Source organism: Tachysurus vachellii, chromosome 22 (genome assembly GCF_030014155.1).
Source record: "Tachysurus vachellii isolate PV-2020 chromosome 22, HZAU_Pvac_v1, whole genome shotgun sequence".
NCBI lineage: Eukaryota > Metazoa > Chordata > Actinopteri > Siluriformes > Bagridae > Tachysurus > Tachysurus vachellii.
In genome coordinates, this window is record NC_083481.1 from 10,183,990 (window position 1) to 10,202,421 (window position 18,432).

Here is an 18,432-nt window from a genome sequence, read left to right on the forward strand (position 1 = left end):
TTTATACAAGAATGCAAGCAAACAAAAACAAGACAATATTCTGCTATACAAGGTGCAAAGTGACACCATACATGTTTGTAGGTCTTTGACTAGAAAGCATGAAATTGTTTCACATGTCATAATAGTAGTAATAACATAGTAGTAACTCAATAGTATAATATTAACTCAATGAACAGCATGTTTTGCAATATTAGCAATTATGCAATATTAGCTAGCTAAACAACAGGAAATCAGAAGGGTATGTTTTTTTTATATAAATCTTCAAATACAAACTGTGATTGCTCTCCCTCATCACAAATTGTCTAGCTATCAGAGTCTTAAAAATGTCCTAAACATCAGGTCTTCAGGGGTGTATCTGATCTGCAATGGTTAGTGCCTACCAAAAGCGTTCAACAGTAGGTTCAACAGGTGAACTGACAACAGGGTCAAGGCTGATGCATGTGGTGAATAAAGGCTAGCTTGTCTGAGTTGATCCCCCAGAAGAGTCACTGTACTACAGATTGTTGCAAAAAACAGATTGTTGGTGTTGTGTGTTCTGCTGGGAAGCCTTGGGTCCTCTTGGTGCTACTTTGACATGAACCACCTACCATAACATTGTTGCCGGCCAAGTACACCCCTTCATGGCAACGGTATTCCATAAAGGCAGTGGCCTTTTTCAGCAAGCTAATGTGCCCTGTCTCGAACAGATCCCAAGAAGTCTGGCTTTAAAGTGGCACATTCCACAGAGACTGTCCTTTTGGCAAGCATGAAACAAAGCCACTGCTGTTCATCCCAGAAAAACAATTCAGCTGTTCTTCACAGGTTTTTCAACCACATTTTAGGATCTTTAATTCGACTTAACAAGTGATATCCTGTTTAGTCGTGGTATGCATTTTGGGATAGTTATGGTCAATCAACTGTCCTTTTCCATACACACTGCTAATCTGATATACTCATGTCAGTACCTCCTTTACAATATTAAAAGCATTCTACCTGGCAGGTCCACCTCGGAGTTCTATTTGACCTCTGTATATAATCCAAATACAACTGCATAACTTTTCAACCTTAACACCACCCTGTTGCTGTGCTCCCTCTATTGGTTTCCAGTCCAGCACAACTTTTACCTCAAAGCATTTTTCACACCCTGCACTACAGCACGATCCCACAATCCTCCAGCACTGCTCGACTGATCCCACCATCTCTCAGGGTACAAGAAAGGTACACATCAAGATTCCTCTCTGTTCTGGCACCTATGTGGTGGAATGAACTTACCCTAGATGTCCGAAGAGCTAAGTCACTGACAGTCAAACAATGTAAAGATCTACCCCTCCTTGAAAAACTACCACTTTGTGTGCTCTTCTTCCTGTATTTACCTCCCAACAGATTTTTAGACTGATGATATTCTTAGTCTGTGACCTATTTCTTTCATTTATAGACACTTCAGAACTACTTCTATAATTCTTTCTGGATAAAAATCATCTGCCAAAGGTCATAATAAATGCATATAGAAGTGCACCCTATAGAGCATATAGAGTGCTAACAAGGAGGACAGTATCACAAAACCTCCTTATAATGGAATATTTTTCCCAATATATTTCCATACTTAAAAACATAAAACATTTGATTCAGCTATTGTTCATGTAATATGCCTGATGGAATCTTGAAACAGAAAGCAAACATTTTCAGTTTACTTATGGAACCTGTCTATTCTATTATTTCAAATTACTATGATTAATAAACCCACAGAGAAGAATATTTTATGGGGGGGGGGGGCATATTCTAAAAAATATGAATTCAACAATTCAACTCCATACACCTTTTTAATAATAAAATAAATAATGATGACTGTTCTTCAGTCAACAGCATAAGGATCACTTTATTCATTAAACAAAAAAATTTTTTTTTTATGAATTTGTCTCATGTATAGTCTGGTATAACATTTACTTTATGTTCTTTCTGCTTTTTGACCATAATGGAGTTCATGGAAGTGTCTTTTCTTGGACCATTTTACAACACTCCTCTAATTTTAAAGGGGCCCATGTTTTTTTTCCATAGCAACCACATAACAGTTTGAGCACAGCTAAGCTCTGACTCAACAGGCAGAACTCAAAAGAATACTAAAATGATCATGTATGTGCCAGGGTTTTCCTCAGAATCAAACCTCTCCCAGCACCCCACTGTGGCTGACATTAGCCAGATAGAAACCTGAAAATTTTTGCAGCTGTCTTTCATTAAAAACCCACTTTTGCACATATTTGGGTTACACAACTGTAATTTCCTCCAAAAAAAAACAAAAAGCCCTATAGTTTCAGAATGTCTGCACTGTGCTACTCATGACCAGACAGAACAGAACATGTTTTCTCATATATATATATATATATATATATATATATATATATATATATATATATATATATATATATATATATATATATATATATATATATATACACACATACATACACACACACACACACACACACACACACACACACACACACACACACGCACACACAAAGGCCGAGCAAGCAAGTGAACACGGGCTGAACAGACAGCAGTATTGAAGGGAGGGGAGGTCCTGCACAGGAACTCAATAATAACTTTCAGCAGTCTAGCCAGGAGGCTGGAGGCTTAGACATCGGCTGTTCCATCCTCCTTCCTAACACCCCCCACACCCACCCCACTGACTGGGTCAGGCTCCTCCCTCCACTCAAGTCTGTGTCTGCTCTGCCAGACTAATGCATTCTGCAGACAGCCCAGTGCTCTTAAAGACACACAAGCTACATTTTTCTCCCTTGAATCATTCCCGTTGATGCAACCACCACCTCAGAGAAGTGCTCATTATTTCCAGTCTTTCACTTGGAGATCTGTTTCCTTTTTCCTTTCTGTCTCTCCCCTTGCTACATTTGTTTTTTCCTTTTCTTTTTTCGGTCATTAATGAAAGTCAAAGGAACTCTACATGCCAGTAAAGGAGTTAGATATTGAAGTTAAAATATAACAATAACCTCTCAGGTTAAGTTGTAGGGTTGCACAATTTTGTCTATTTGATAAAAAGAGTCACTTGTTGATTACAATCAGATGTTCTGGACAAAGTGGCATGTGCATTTAGTATTAATAATGCATTTTGCATTATTAGAAGCAATTCCATTAGACAGGCTTAAACAGTGTTGGAGGAAGGCAGCTTTTGGCAGCAAGCTATGATGTGGACTATCCTTTTGCTCATAAATCACCACAGATTGTATTACGGCTGTCGGCATGGCTAGGGAATAATAATGGATTCGGATGCTAAGTGCAGCAGGCTGAAAAACAAAACTGCACTTAGGAACTGAAATGAGCTCATATGTGCTATCCATATTCTGCAGCCACTTTAGGAAACAAGTCCAGTGTATAGTTAGTTATAGGTTACAACACTGAAACATTTCACCCACACAGCATTTCAATTTGTCTGTAAGACTACCACTGAATGAACACGGTACAAAAACAGAACTGAAAAATTTCTGTGTCTGCAGTAGGTCTCCAAGTAGAATTGGTTATGAGACAGGTTGGAGCCAGCTGCTCCAATTTACCACAGCAGTATATGACACAGGGGAAATAATTAAAAATTTAATGGTCTTGACCGACAGAGAATCCTTCAAGGGTGTGCTTGCCAAACATGTTTATTTTATTCTCCAGTGTCAGCAATTCTACCTTCTTTGTGTATAGTGCAGTGTGGCAAAGAGGATGAAAACACAAACCCATTGAGTGACATTTCAAGGGAAACAAACACAGGTAAGGAAGATTCTGGGGGGAAGAACATAATTACAATTTAATGGGCTTATATTTTTAGAATATATTTTCTGAAAGAAGCTTTTGGTAAAAATCTTTGGTAAAAGTATACAATCGAAAGTCACGTCACAATTCTATTATATGGAGGTATTACTTGTGAAATACTATTTCTGCACATTTTATAACCTTAAGCTGGTTTGCCTTTTAGTTGGCTCAAGGAATAATTTTTATTATCTGTGTACTTAACTTAAAACTCAACCCTTTGATAAATGCTTTAAAGAACAGTTGATCCTTAAAATGAGGCATTAACTCACAGAACGAGTCGTTCTAATGCACTTAACTCAGCACCATCTGTGTGAATCACATTTGTTTCCCTGCCCAATAAAACCCCCTCTATTAGTGCATTCTGTAAAAGATGCCTACAAACACTTCCATGCCCAACCAACTGCTGCTTGGGGTCTGACAGTGTCAAAAAAGACAATGAACTGCCATAGAAGAAGCTCAGCAACTTGGGAACATATAGAGTTTATCTAAGACCCAGTGTCTTTGCTCTCATCAATATTCTCATCAGTATTCACTTCATCAATAAGACTTTATGTGCTATTGCTTGGCATACACCTCTTGCAGTACAATGTTGTCCTTTATGTCACTTTAAAGCATAAAGTCCTAAAACCTATTATCTTTTATATCTATATTTATATCTATATTACATATTATCTATATCTTTTATACACTACTAAAATGCTGGAACAATTCCACAAAGTAGTTTGAGATGTGATCTCTAAAGGACAGGCACAGAATTATAGAAATTAGAAGAAAAGAGTTACAAATCAAGGCATAGCAAAAACAGAATTAAAGTATGAAAAATGACTTAAGAAAGGCATAAAGGTTAATTTTGTACTCAGAAGCTCCAAAGGTTTCTGAAAGAATTGCAATTAGCAAAAACCTTTTTGGCTCCTGCTGAGAAAACTGTGTACATTCCAGGAACTTTCTGCTACATGGCAGTAAATGGTTTTGTTACTGAATGTGAACATTTCACTGGCCACAGCTGTCTCAACTTTTGCAGTGAGGCCTCCTGAATGCAAGCCTGGGCCAAGGCTAGGCAGGAATTTCAGTAAAATTGTGACTTTGAAAACTAATAAATGTAATATGTATGATCCAGAATACAATTTTTTTTCAAAAAACTTAAATTTGTGATTCATCAAATTAATCTAAAATTAAATTCCCACCTGAAGTGTCATGAATTGCAACACACATGTCCCCAGCATATCTACTCCCATTATGTATCCCATTACTCCCAGCCATGTATTCCCATTTTGCCTATAGGAGAATTACCTCAGCACAGTAAAGCAGTCAAGGGCTGTGCACCAGATGTGAGCAGAAAGTTGATGAGGAGGGACGGATAAGGGGGGTGGAGCAAAAAAAGATGTGAGAAACAAGCACAGAAAAAAAATGGCTAAAGAATTTACTGCCAGCCCTTCTGAAGGCCTGAGAGTAGAGGTTCAAGTGGAGTTCCTGAGGTTTCGACCATTGTCAAAAAGCACTGCTAAAGCATACAGGCTAAATAGCAGTTTAATGTTTCAGATTAATTTTCATTTATTTACTCAAATTTCTTCCGTGTGATCCATGTAAAATCAACATCTTCTATTGTTGCAAATCTTAAATTCCTATTCATTTTATTTGCATTTTTATTTTATTCACAGAATATAAACATTAGAGTTGAATTCATTTCCTTGTGACCTTAAGAATAGAAGAAAAGCAAATAGGTTAACACGCATGCATGACATCTTGTGTCCAAGGGCGTAAATTTCATTTAACAAGAGGGGACACACACACACACACAAATAATACAGTCAAATTGTACTATTATATTATCATATTACTGTAGCACATTTCATACACAATGGTAATTCAAAGTGCTTTACATACAGAAAGTAAAACTATCTTAAAAAAATAATCACAACAATAAAAACAAGAAATTAAAAAAGGTATAAGTTAACATTATGCCAAGTCGTCCCAAAAAAAAAAAAAAATGCATGGGAAACGGCTTTGGTGTGTTAGTTGCAGTGCACTATGCACCAAGCTAACGTTAACTACATATGTAATATTTTAATCGCTAATATAGCAGATTCATGGAAAATTACATCGGTATTCAGCATTTTTGCCGAACTAATTTATGAATGAGTCTGCATCAACTACATTAAAGAGAATCGCTTTATTTAAGCGAATAAAATCCCTTCACTTTATTTTAGTGAATAAAATCCCCTACTTGGATTTCAACATTAATTGAGCCGCAGCCACACACCTGACTCGTGTGTGCAGAGTAGGTGAGATGAACTGGGAAAGCAGGCAGTGGGTCAAACCACTGAGGAAGGGGAGGGGGAACTCAACTGTTTCTAAATGCAATTTTTTGCGTTTGTTTTTTTTTCCCTACTTACACAATTATTTAGGTATACATACATATATTTTTCACAATAGAGAGTGTGATATTTTTTAAATCTTTTTTTGGGGGGGGAAATCCTCAGATGGGGGACAACCCTCGGATGGGGGGGACAACCCTCGGATTTTACGCCCATGCTTGTGTCCATGTTTTTTTAATGTTATATTGTATGGATCACACTTGAATAATGTGTTTTTTTTACTGAAGATTGAAAGTAGGCATGTGAAAGTAAGTGAAAGCTTTCTGCTATTTATTGTCACTAGACATTAATATACTGGCATATAGCCTGCTGTTGGTCCAGAGGCAGGGTCCTGTGCTCTCATTCCCAAGTTTGATTGCTGGGCAAAGCGCTTACCCAGCCACTGAAGAGTTAACTCTCTGCCTATTAGGATGCAGCTCCTAACTAGCTCCTAACTATGCAGCTCCTAACTAACACTATGGTGCTCAAGCAATTAAGAGTCACTCTATTTTCTATTAGGCAGCGGATGTTAATAACTGTTCTCTGCTTTCCCGGGTAAACCACCAAAGATGAAGAAGAAGCCTTCGTCTGACCTCACCACACGCCGCCAGTCTCCTGGGTCTCACTATGCTTTCTGACGTGCTGCTGGAGAGCCAGACCAACCCCTGCTGCCTAGAAGCTGGCCAAAAGGTCAACAACTTTGTGCTGCTGTTCTATTTATTACTTTCCTCTCACAGTTCATCTTTTCAAAGAACACTTTTATTTTCTCTAAAGACACCAAACAGTGTAAACTGCAGGATGTTTAGTAATTCTTCCTCCGTCATTAGTATTGATTTTACCTGTGATAATTGTACTTTAGTTAGCTCTCTGATGGAGAAGACTACAGGATTAGAGGTGCATATTCAGTTGCTAGACAGGGTTAGCAACAGTGAGAACAGTGGAGTTAATAACCAGGTCACGGCTAGGCAGATTAATTGCAAAGCCAATGCTAAGGCTCACCTACAGGAGCAACACTCCTATTGTTTGACACGTCTAACAGGTTTAATCTCCACAATGAAGCATATGCTGAGAAACCAGAAAGAGCTATGGTTATAGGAAACTCTCTCTTAAAGCATATGGATTAGATAGGCGTTTAGGGGCAACAACAGCACTGGTTAGGTGTATACTAGGAGCCAGGGTGGATTTTCGAGGGCAAGCCTAGCCTGTTAGAATGGGAGTTCTAACCAAAAACATGTCCCCAAAGACATACTGACGGACCAAGGTAGCCTTTTTTTTCTTTATTTTACGCTTCAACCAAACGCTGAAGAGGATGCTGTGCCAGGGGATGGACAAGGAAAGGAGGAACTGGGACATCCTCTTGCCTTACATCCTCTTGACTTAAGGAGATTCTGCAGGTATCCACCAGGTTCACAGCCTTTGAATTGCTCTTTGGATGGTGAACTCTGGGACTGTTTGACATAGCCCCAGGTCAGACTACCTGCAAGAAATGCAATCTCGTATTGACCAGATCAGTCCTATGGTTAAGGAACACATGGAAGCTACCCAAAGAGACCACCACACACATACAACCACCCCGCACAACCACGGGAGTTTGCCCCAGGGGATTGTGTACTACTGCGGGTCACTAATGGAACCTGCAGGTTCCCAATGGCCCATACACAGTTCTCGAGAGAGTGGGGAATGTCAACTACCACCTGCAACAGCCGTGTAAGCGCGCAGTAAGCATGCAGCTGCCATATCTGCGTTTGCTGGTGCCCCCACAGATCCCAGAGAGTGTACCTTGGTTCAGTGGGGGGCTAATTTTACTCTGTCCCAGCAGCAAGATTTGATGGACCTGGTGGCCCAGTTCGCGAATGAGTTCTCATCCCCTGGCCTAACCCATCTTGTTCACCACAAGACCAAGGCAGCAAGAATTTATGGTCTATTTGAATTCTACAAAGAAACAAAAAAGTAACAGTCTAATACAGCTAGTATAAACAACTCTTTTCAAGGAGATTTCCTGTTTTAATTATTGGAACCACTTTCTGCTCAGGTAACTCAAAGGCATTAAGCTGCTATGGGTGTGAATATTTGGAAGTCGGCATCTAGTTGTTTTTTTTATATATATATTGTCGGTGTCAGGCGGAATCCTCGTATCTCCAAAACCGTTATTTTTCAGGAAATTAAAAAAAACGCCGTACCTTATCTGCAGTGCACAAGGTTTAGTCCACGTTTCAGTGGATTGTCTCGTGCTAAATTCCTGTCCTCAGACAAGCACCAGAACTAGCGGGGGTCAAGATTTTTTTTTCTTTGAGCCCAGTGTTTTGAAGACATTTACCTGACGTGTTGATTCGTTGCAACTCTTCTTGAGGAGAAATATGCCGCGAAGCTCTCCCACTGAGTGAGGAAGAGGTGGACAGTTCAAGTGTCCAATGGAGTTATGAGATTTGTGCTCAAGCTATTTTCAAGACTTTAGATTGGTTAATAACTTGTAAAAATAACAGACCCACATGGGGACTGACCAATAGCATCGATATGTGAAAAAATATGAAATTGACAAAATTTGGACATACGAGGTTTCCGGCAGACAGCGACGAGATTATATATATATATATATATATATATATATATATATATATATATATATATATATATATATATATATATATATATATATACATACATTAGTTCAGAGAACAGAAAATCTAACATGAGCAGATGCCCTACTGTTTGTTCTGTATTCCAGAACAGCCATCTTGCTGACTGAGCTCTGAAACACCATGTTGTGGTGGACTATCACATTGAGAGGAAAATGGAGGCCTTGCCAGCTGTCTGTGGTCTGGAAGAGTGAATCAGCCTTCACCCTGTGCAGGCTGTGCAGGAAAAATCCTCCCACCACAGTTTCTTTCAGAAATAAAGAAACATTCATTTCATTCAGATAGCTCTCTCGTGTAAGGAAATAGAAGCTGTGGATCAGGTCACTCTCATAAAATTTATCCTGTTATTTTCCCTTTTGCAGGCCAACTCTGAAGACTTCCTTTCCTCACTAACTAATTCACTCAGTGGATGAAAGTGGGTTGAAAACGGAATGTGTGAGTGTGTGAGTAATACTGAATGAGTATATGCGAATGTGCCACTCTGAAAGAGCAGAAACAAAAGACAGGGAGAGAGAAAGAAAGCACAGAGGAATAGTGAATAGAGGAGCCAAAGGAGCTATAAAGGAAGAGAGTGAGCAAGAGAGGATGAGGCAAAGGGAGAAAACTGGCTCACTCCCATCAGCCCACAAGCCAGGAAACATAGAGCTCTTATTTAGCACAGAAAGAGCAGCTTTGCTTAGCAACTACATTGTCTCTCCAATCACAGAGGTTTTGTGGCTAATGCAGCCTGGGCGTGGAGTGGGAGCTGTCTGCATACCTCCGAGAAGTGAATGAGAGGCCATAGACTGATGATAAACACAAAATCACTCTTCATTGGAGAGGAAGAATGCTCAGGCTCAGCAGATGATCTGCTCTGTGTGAAACACTTCAAATCCAGAAAGCCTATATTAAAGCATTGAATATCATACAACTATTGCCCATGAAATCATAATAATCATCGGGTAACCAAGTTTTTTCTTAGATCAGTAAAAGTAAATAAAAGCATCCATACTATCAAATTTTTATTTTGGTCTGTTAAATTTCATCTACAGAGATTCACAACATTTTGTCTAAGCTAATCCTCATAGTAGTTTCAGGTTAGACACTGGGCAAAAGCAACTTGCTGCTTTGGCATATGACATTCACCAAAGCCTAGACTGTTTCTCTCATCCGTACACCATAAACACTTTTAATTATGGCTTAGAAAGCCAGCAATACCTCAAACTTGTAGAATTCTTGACTAAGAAAAGACTGAATATGTATATAAAGCAGCAACATGAACACAGTAGAGCAAAATGCTCAGACTTCTGTAATTATAGCCAAAAACTTTGCAGCCTCCTGTAACATTCGGATCTGCACACATTTCTATATTCCCATTTAGTGAGGCTATATTAAGACACCTTCTTATGCACAGGAAGTTCTCAAAGGATTATCTATGGAACAAGATGATAAGCTGAAATATTGAAGTTGAAAGTCACTTTCAAACGACAGGTTCAATCTAATTAAAAAGTTAAACACTGGGCAAACCCAGGCTGTGGATCTTCTCACCTCCAAGAACTAGGCCTAGTAGGTTAGGAGAATGATGGTATGTACAGACATGGACAAATTTGTTGGTACCTTTCCAGGAAAAATAAAGAACCCACAATTTTCTTTCACATAACTTGAATCTGACAATAACGGTCATCTATCATTGTTTATTCTATATTTAATAAGACACTAAATTAGCTTTTAATTTAATTGAACAAAATACTTACTACATATTTTGGATAACAATAATAGGACCCTTAATGTAATATTTTATTGCACAACCTTCAGAGGCAATCACTACAAACAAGTGGTTTCTGTAGCTCTCAAGGAGACATCTGCACCTGTCCAGAGGTTGTTTGCCCCACTATTATTGAGAAAACTGCTCCAGATATCTCATTTTTGAAGTGTGTCTTCTCCAGACTGCTTGTTTCTGCTCTTTTCATAGATGATCAATAGGATTTAAATCAGGGCTCATAGAAAGCCACTTTAGATTAGTCCAATGTTTTGTTCTTAGTCATTCTTGAGTGCCTTTAGATGTGTGCCGCATCATTGTCTGTAAAAGGCAACTGAGACACAGACACTGGCCAGTATTTTTCACTCTAGAATGCCTTGATAGTCTTGGGATTACATTGTACCCTGCACAGATTCAAAGCACCCTATGATAAAAGAGACTTGGTAATATTTTGGGACTGCTTTGCTGAATCTATGTTTCACAGTATGTATGGTTTTCTTTTCTTTAAAATCTTGCTTGTATCTCTGCTCCTTGGTTTTTTGTCTACCATTCACACCATCGATTTTCCTCTTCTGGCCACATCCAGTGAAGTTGGATAAAGTACTATGGACCTTAAACTAATCAAATATTTCTGCAATTGTAGTTACAGTAAACATCAAGCTGCTTGGATATGGTTTCATAACCTTTACTTTTATAAGGTATGTCTATAATTTTCTTTGCGCTCTCTACTATGCATTTGCTATTCCATACTGCATGGTGCACACAATGATACTAAACAGAAGAGTGACTATGTTTCTCCATTTAAATAGTCTGAAATGACTGATTGCAAGATTGAAGACAGATGTGCTACTAATTAAAAAAACAGTTTCACACTTTCTTTGCTTTAATCTATGACTTACAAAAGGTATGCAGATTTGAAGGAGACAAGTGCTTTAAATTTCATTCTTCTTCAGGACAAATTATACATTGATTCAGTGACCTGTATGCATACCAACAAATATTGCAATAAACAATATTTATACTGTAGTGGATATACACTAACCAGCCACTTCAATAGGAACAACTGTAAGCCTGCACAATCAAGTAGTCTAAGTCACCCAATCAGCACGATGAAAAAATGCACACATGCAAATCATGTTAAGTGAATGAAATGCTCACATCAAACAACAGTATAAAAAACTGATCTCTGTGACTTTAATCATGTCATGTATGTTGTTAATCATGGCCGGTTTGGGCTGAATTTCAAACATAACAGTGGTCAGATTCGAACTGCCAGGAAGGATATAGTGATGTTAATAATCACTGATTACAGCCGTGGTGCGAATAAAAATATTTTGGCATGCACAACACATCAAACCTTGAGGTAAATGAGCTACAATAGTAGAAGACCACAATCTGTGTAGACTCTAGAAGCTGTTTTGTGTAAAAGTCCCAGATCAGCAGTTTCTGATGTATTTAAACCAGCCCATCTGGAACCAACAACCTTGCCAGAGTTAAAGTCACAGAGATCACATTTTCCCCCATTCTGATATTTGATTTGAACATTAACTGAAGCTCTTTACCAGTATTTGCATTGTGCTGCAGTATGTTGAAGTTTTGGCTGGCAAAGTAAAAGCAAACAATACAATGCACAACATTTAACTTTGTCAGGGTTTGTTGGAAACAAAGGGGACAGCAGGTCCTCACCCCCAGATCAAGCAGCAAAGAGCTCCAGCTGACACCCTTTAAACAAGAGGTCAGGCAGCAGAGAATAGAGGGCACAACCTCTAAGAGAGGCTCACCCTCTTGTGTCCGTCCCAACAGGGATGGGATGAGAGGAGCAGTTGAGCCTCAACTGGATGATCAGCAAGAAGGCAGCCAAAAACAAATTTGCATCTGATTTGGCTGAGAAGGCATGCTTTTATAAATTTAGCAAATAAGAAGGTAATACTTATTCATTTGGGTGTTAAACAGAGATAGAAAGGCCAAATGTGGCTGGCATGAAATTGCACAGACCACATGGGCAAGGTCAGCAGACAGAGGAGATGCAGTGAGTTCAAATTAATGCAAACCATCCCCCACAACAATGCTAATGAAGGCATTATGTATACAAGCTTCCATGCACAAGGCCACCTATGCTCCACTTCAGATGCTAATCCACTATGGACCTACAGTTAGATAGTTAATTGCTTGGACTCAGATTGAATGTGAATATGATGAATTGTGATGAGCTAGAGTATAGCTTCCAATGACTTCTGAAGTTTGATTAAATTTGCCACAACTGAGCCAATGGGCGATGTGGTTTGTGGTAAATATATTTTGCCTATATATAGCTATATATTTGGAAATAATTTATTTGACATTTTTCCTCATTTATCACAGGACCATCTGCCCAGTTGGAGGGTCAAAAGGCCAGATGATTGGCTGCATAATCTGTTTAGGGGGATGGTGAAGGCCTTGGCTTTGCATTGGTCCATATAACTGCCCCATCAAAGCCCCTGCCTAATGTCGAACCTCATTTTACCCCAACCATCTGCCCACTCATGCAGCATACTTTCATGCAAGACAAATATTCAATCAATTGACTAATCAGAAAAGCCTAAAGATTAAAGTTTAAATGAACAGTTTTGTCTTTAGGGTCTTTTAAGTTGTAGTAGGTAAAAATCACAAAAAGTCAAAACAACTTAAAATAACAGTGCCTCTTGTTTCTTAAAAATGTACTAAAATATAAGCTCAGTATAGTGGTGTTTGCATTTACAAGAAGCAGTGAAAGCTGAGAAAAGTTGAATAAACTAAAGATGAGCCATTGTCTGACAGGTAAAGCAACACTTTTAGTCGAGGCTAAATAACACAGAGCCTTTGGCCCCTTTCAGACTTGATATCAACAGCTCACGTGATCCGGTCACAAGTGGACAGCAATAAATACACATGAGCTGGTTCAAATGTGTCTTATGGGCTGATCTTGTGAGGGTTTGAGATACATATTGCCACAATACAATTTTAGTGTGAGTGGTAATGCAACCGGATCCAAACAATAACCAGTGCTGCAAGTCTCCACACACAAATTATAATTTTGTTGTTTTTTCCAACTTTTCTGTCATGTCATCTACCTTGCTGTTGCATTTTGGTTTATTCATGCATTTTCCACTTATGGGCCACCAAGATTTATAAAAGCAATTGACCTAGTGCATAAATAGTCAGCAAGCCTAACATGAGACATATCTGCTAGGCATGTAGAGGAATCATAAAATGTACTATATATTAGTCAGTTTTAATACTCCAACTGCATACACCTATTCTCTCACTGTGCAGTCAATATATTTAAGTATGCAGCTCATGGTTTATTTTTATTTTTATAGCCTGCAATTTTTTTATTGTTAAAAGCAAAGGAAATTTGATTAGCTGAGAAATGCTTACATAAAAAGCATCACAGCCTTATGACAGTATGAGTAATCAATTTAATGTGCAAACAACATTTAACTGCTAAATTCAAATACTTTGGGTTTTGGTATTAGCTAGAATATAACCTGCTTTGAAGAGTCAGTTTGCTTTTGGCAGATTTGGCAGCCCTGTTTGACAAAATTTAATCTTAATTGGTCAGCAAAGGTGTATTCATAAGACATGAAAGTCCCAATTGTCTACTCGAGATCTGATCACATGAGACTGAGGTTCATAACAAGTAGGAACAGGGCCTTTGTATATTTCGTAAGTGAGCAAGAACAAGTCACTAGCATCCCTGTCTGCTCTTTTAGAAGAGCTCTCCACCAAAAAATACAGAGATGCACAACTATGCTGCTTCCCTGGGACCTAGATGATCTCTTGGGACACTTCTGACAATGGACCATAACAAAAATCCCTGATAACCCCTTATTATTCATTCAGTAAAAAAAAATTATTTAAAAAGTAAAAACTGAAAGCTTAGATTTGATCTGATTATCAGTAATCAGTGTTTGCATCTTAGCTATGCGAAGCATACTGGAAGAACAGTATGATGATAACATGGTGACACAAGGGTATTTAGTCTTGGTAGTATTTTCACACTCAGCAGCTGCCATGTGGAGACACAGCAGAGTTGCTGTACCATTGTCTGGTTCTGGTTCTGGCATCTGCGAACTTGCTATAAAGTTGCTCAGATATAGACATTCCCAGACCAACAGTGACTCTAGGCACCACTGCACTGCTTTTGGGTTATGACCTCTACCCTTCCTGCCTCAACATAATATAACCACACAATGTTTTCTGAACACCATCTATCACTGGCCTCTCGTCCCCCAAACAACCAAAAGATCAATACCGGATTTTCCAGCGTCCCTGTTTTTAGATTTCATAATATACATCTCCAAAACTCACAGGTCAGATGCAGATGCCCTTGAGTATAATAGGAGATCCACGAGCAACGAAAGCTGAACAAAGAACCAGGTGTCAGAGTTTCTCAGATTAATTTTATTATAGTAAAATATCTTAGTTCAAGTTATTTAAACTCACTCTACTTTATTGCAACTATTGTACATATTCATGCAGTTATCTAATCAGCTAAGTACATTGCAGCAGCAAAGGTCGTGCAGATACAGGTCAAAAGCTTTAGTTAATGTCAAATCATAAAGTGGAAAAATGTGTGATCTTAGTGACTAAATTTGGCATGCTTACTGGTGTCAGGTGTGCTGGTTTGAGTATTTCAAAAACTGCTGACCTTACATGCACATTTTTTTTTAACATTTAACAGGTCTTTAGAGTTTACACAGAATGGAGGCAAAAACAAAAAACATCTTATGTGTAAAGGGTCTGTAGGCTGAAATTCCTTGTTGACGAGACAGATCAGAGGAGAATGAGCAGAAGGGTCAAATAAGCACTCTAACACTGTGGTGAACAGACAAGCATCACAGAATGCACAAGCCTCAAAACCTTAAGGTGGATGGGTTACAGAGGCAAATAACTACACAAGATTGAACTCCTGTAAGCCAAGAACAGGAATCTGAGGCCATAATGATTTTTTTTCTTCATTATATTTAACTGTCCTGATTTGCTGAGTGTATGTGCCCATGACAGCCTCAGATTCCTCTTCTCAGATGACAGGAGTAGAAATCAGTGGGGTCTTCTGCTGTTGTCACCCTTCCACCATAAGGTCAATGTTTTGTGCATACCAAGATGTTTAATCACCATAGTTATAAAGAATGAATATATAAATTATGTACTTCCAGGCAGATTAAACAACCTGGCTATTTTTAACTCTGTTTCCAATACGCAAAATATACAATTTTGTTTTCAAGTACCATTCTGTGTAAACTTTAGAGACTGTTAAATTCCCAGATAGCAGTTTCTGAAATACTCAAAAAGGCCATCTGTTATCTGCTACCATGTGATGCAAAGTCTTAGAGAGAATTATTTTTCTTTCATCTATTTGGATGCTTGATATGACCATTAAAGCACTTAAGCTGTATTTCTTTTTTTTTTGCATTGTAAGGCTGCCACATAATTGGATGATTAGATAACTGAATGAATATGTAGTTGTGTAGGTGTGAGCTTTAAGTGCACAATGTAATTTAAAATCTCACTGTAGTATGATATAAAGCAGATGTGCTTAAAATCATCACTAGTGAGTCATATCTAGTTAACTAAAAAAAAAAAGCCAAATCACAATCTGTGTCAAATCCATGATAGGCCAAAATTAAAAAAATCATCAGAAAAACATTTTAGATGAAGTTACCATAACCCTCAGTTATGTCTGGCATACATTACAACTGACATGTTACAAAAGATGTGTTTTTCAAAAGTTATGGAAAAGCTTATTATTAGTAATATAAGCAAATGATGCCATAGGAATTATTACAGATTATTATTATTATTTTTACAAATAATGAAGGAACACCAGTGAAAGCAAACACACTAAAGACCTTCTCTTAAAAAAAAAATCAATCTTTTCATGTTCATTTTGCCCCAATTGGTATAAAGATTCTGCACTCAACTGTAATTGAACATGTAAGAAGTCTGGAACACCTTCTTATTCCAACTTACCCTGAAAGATGAGCTCTTGTGTTTGTTCCCGAGGTCATATTTCCCCTTTAATTCGTTGAGAAGCTGCTGCAATGTAGCCTTCTCCTCTTTCTCGGTGTAATCTTGATCCAAGAGGATGTAGGCCCTCCAGTTGGACGAGTCGAAACCCCAGTGGCACGTCCTGTTCTCCAAGCGCTTGTGGCTGTGGACCACGAACTTGTGCGTACGGAACATCAGTCTGCAATCCATGCACTGGATGCACGCTGCATGCGGACTCGTATACAGCTCTGGCATGAACAGACCCTTGCACTTGCCGAAACATTCGTGGTACACCTTAAAGGCCCGGTCGGCGGAGGAAGAGGTGGATGAAGAAGAAGAACACGCGAGCTCCTTGTCGAGGCGCAGTGGCAGCGCACCGCCGTTCAGTAAGGAATTGCACAGTCGCTCAGCATCTGTCTGCGTAATGAGTCCGCAAGAAGGTGCCGAGAATGGTAATATACCCATTATCTTTAGGATCTCTAACTGTTCGGCTGTGCACCGCGAGCAGTAAATGTGCAGCTCATCGCAAACAGCGTTGATCTGCTGCAGGGTGAAGTCGCGCAGTACGCTGTTAAGGATCTGCGGCAAACACAGGCGCTTCTCACCGCCGACCACGAAGCACGAGATGGTCTCTCGCTCCAGCACAGTGTCGCAGCGCTCCGTGGAGCGGTCTGGAGCGATGAGCAGAGGCCCGGGTAGGGCTGATGGTGTCTGGGTCCTCAGGCTAGGAAGCAGTGGCAGATCTGAGCTCTTCTTGCCCTGTTTCTCGAAAGGAGCTTCGTGCTGCCAGCGAGCTGAGAAAGCCGCCGGGCCGCCCAGCGAGATCATCGAGCTCAAGTGGAACTGCTTTAGAGTTCGCTGAAGTCCCGCATGAGGTCGGAAGCTCGACACCTCCTCCATGTTCTCTATTGTTATAAGCGCCAGCACAGAAAATATATATCAAATAAAATAAAATAAAAAATAAACTTTTCCGATCAGTTCAGGTGGGAAAACGCCAATGAATATCTAGAGCAATATTCAGAAAGGTCTGTAGCAAAGACTGGAGTTTCGGGTCACTTTCAAAAGCAAAAAGCGACACGGAGTCGGTTCGTTTTTTCGGTTCCCAGCGATTGCTTCATATTAAAATGATACGTAGCTTTACAGCGCAAAATAAACGGTACCTTCGACAACGAAATCTTGTTCCAGTGAAGGTAAAAGCAGGCCGGCGCCCAGTACCTGGTGTAAAAACCGTGTGTGCATAGTTCAAGTATTTGTCTCTCGCTCGCTGTTTGTTTGTGTCTGGTTGAGTCATTGAATCCCAGCCAAGAATGTGACTGACTCCTCGGCCTGGCTGTTCTGTGAACAGCTGTTCCTCCCCCCGCTGCCCCAGCAGCTGCAAAAGCCGTATGAGCGCAGACTCGATTCACGGGTCCTCCTGCTCTTCCCGCAAGCTGAAAACCGACGCAGTGGAGCAGACAGGAAGGGTGGAGTTACTGCACACGCTCAGATTAGACTTTAATGGCATTGCACATGCAGACGAGAAGTTCTTGGAGACTACATGTCCACGTTTTCCCTTATCCTGCTCTTTAGGTCATATTATTATTATTATTATTATTATTATTATTATTATTATTATTATTATGTCCACATTTTCTCTTATCCTGCTCTTTAGGACATTATTATTATTATTATTATTATTATTATTATTATTATTATTGAGAAAAGAGAAAAAAGAAAGAGACCTCTTATTGCCACTTGTAAATTACAGTACAATAAAATTATTTTCTTTACATATTCCGATTTGTTTGTTAAACTTGGGGTCTGCACATGGTCAGCCAGGATCTGGTGCATCTGGAGCAGGGACAAGGGACAAATAGATCCAATTGGTGAGCTGCAGGATTACAGAAGTCTTAGTAAACATTGCCCC

The 18,432-nt window shown here is 39.2% G+C and overlaps 1 protein-coding gene across 1 annotated transcript in view; it reads right to left on the reverse strand.

Moving 5' to 3' along the window:
• Positions 1 to 17,957, reverse strand: part of skib (v-ski avian sarcoma viral oncogene homolog b) — a 28,201-nt gene extending 10,244 nt beyond the window's left edge. The window contains exon 1 of the mRNA XM_060858149.1: positions 16,509 to 17,957. Within this exon, the coding sequence (XP_060714132.1) occupies positions 16,509 to 17,426 (918 nt within the window). The 5' untranslated portion in view covers positions 17,427 to 17,957. The remainder of the gene's footprint in view (positions 1 to 16,508) is intronic.
• Between the last annotated feature and the right edge of the window lie 475 nt (positions 17,958 to 18,432).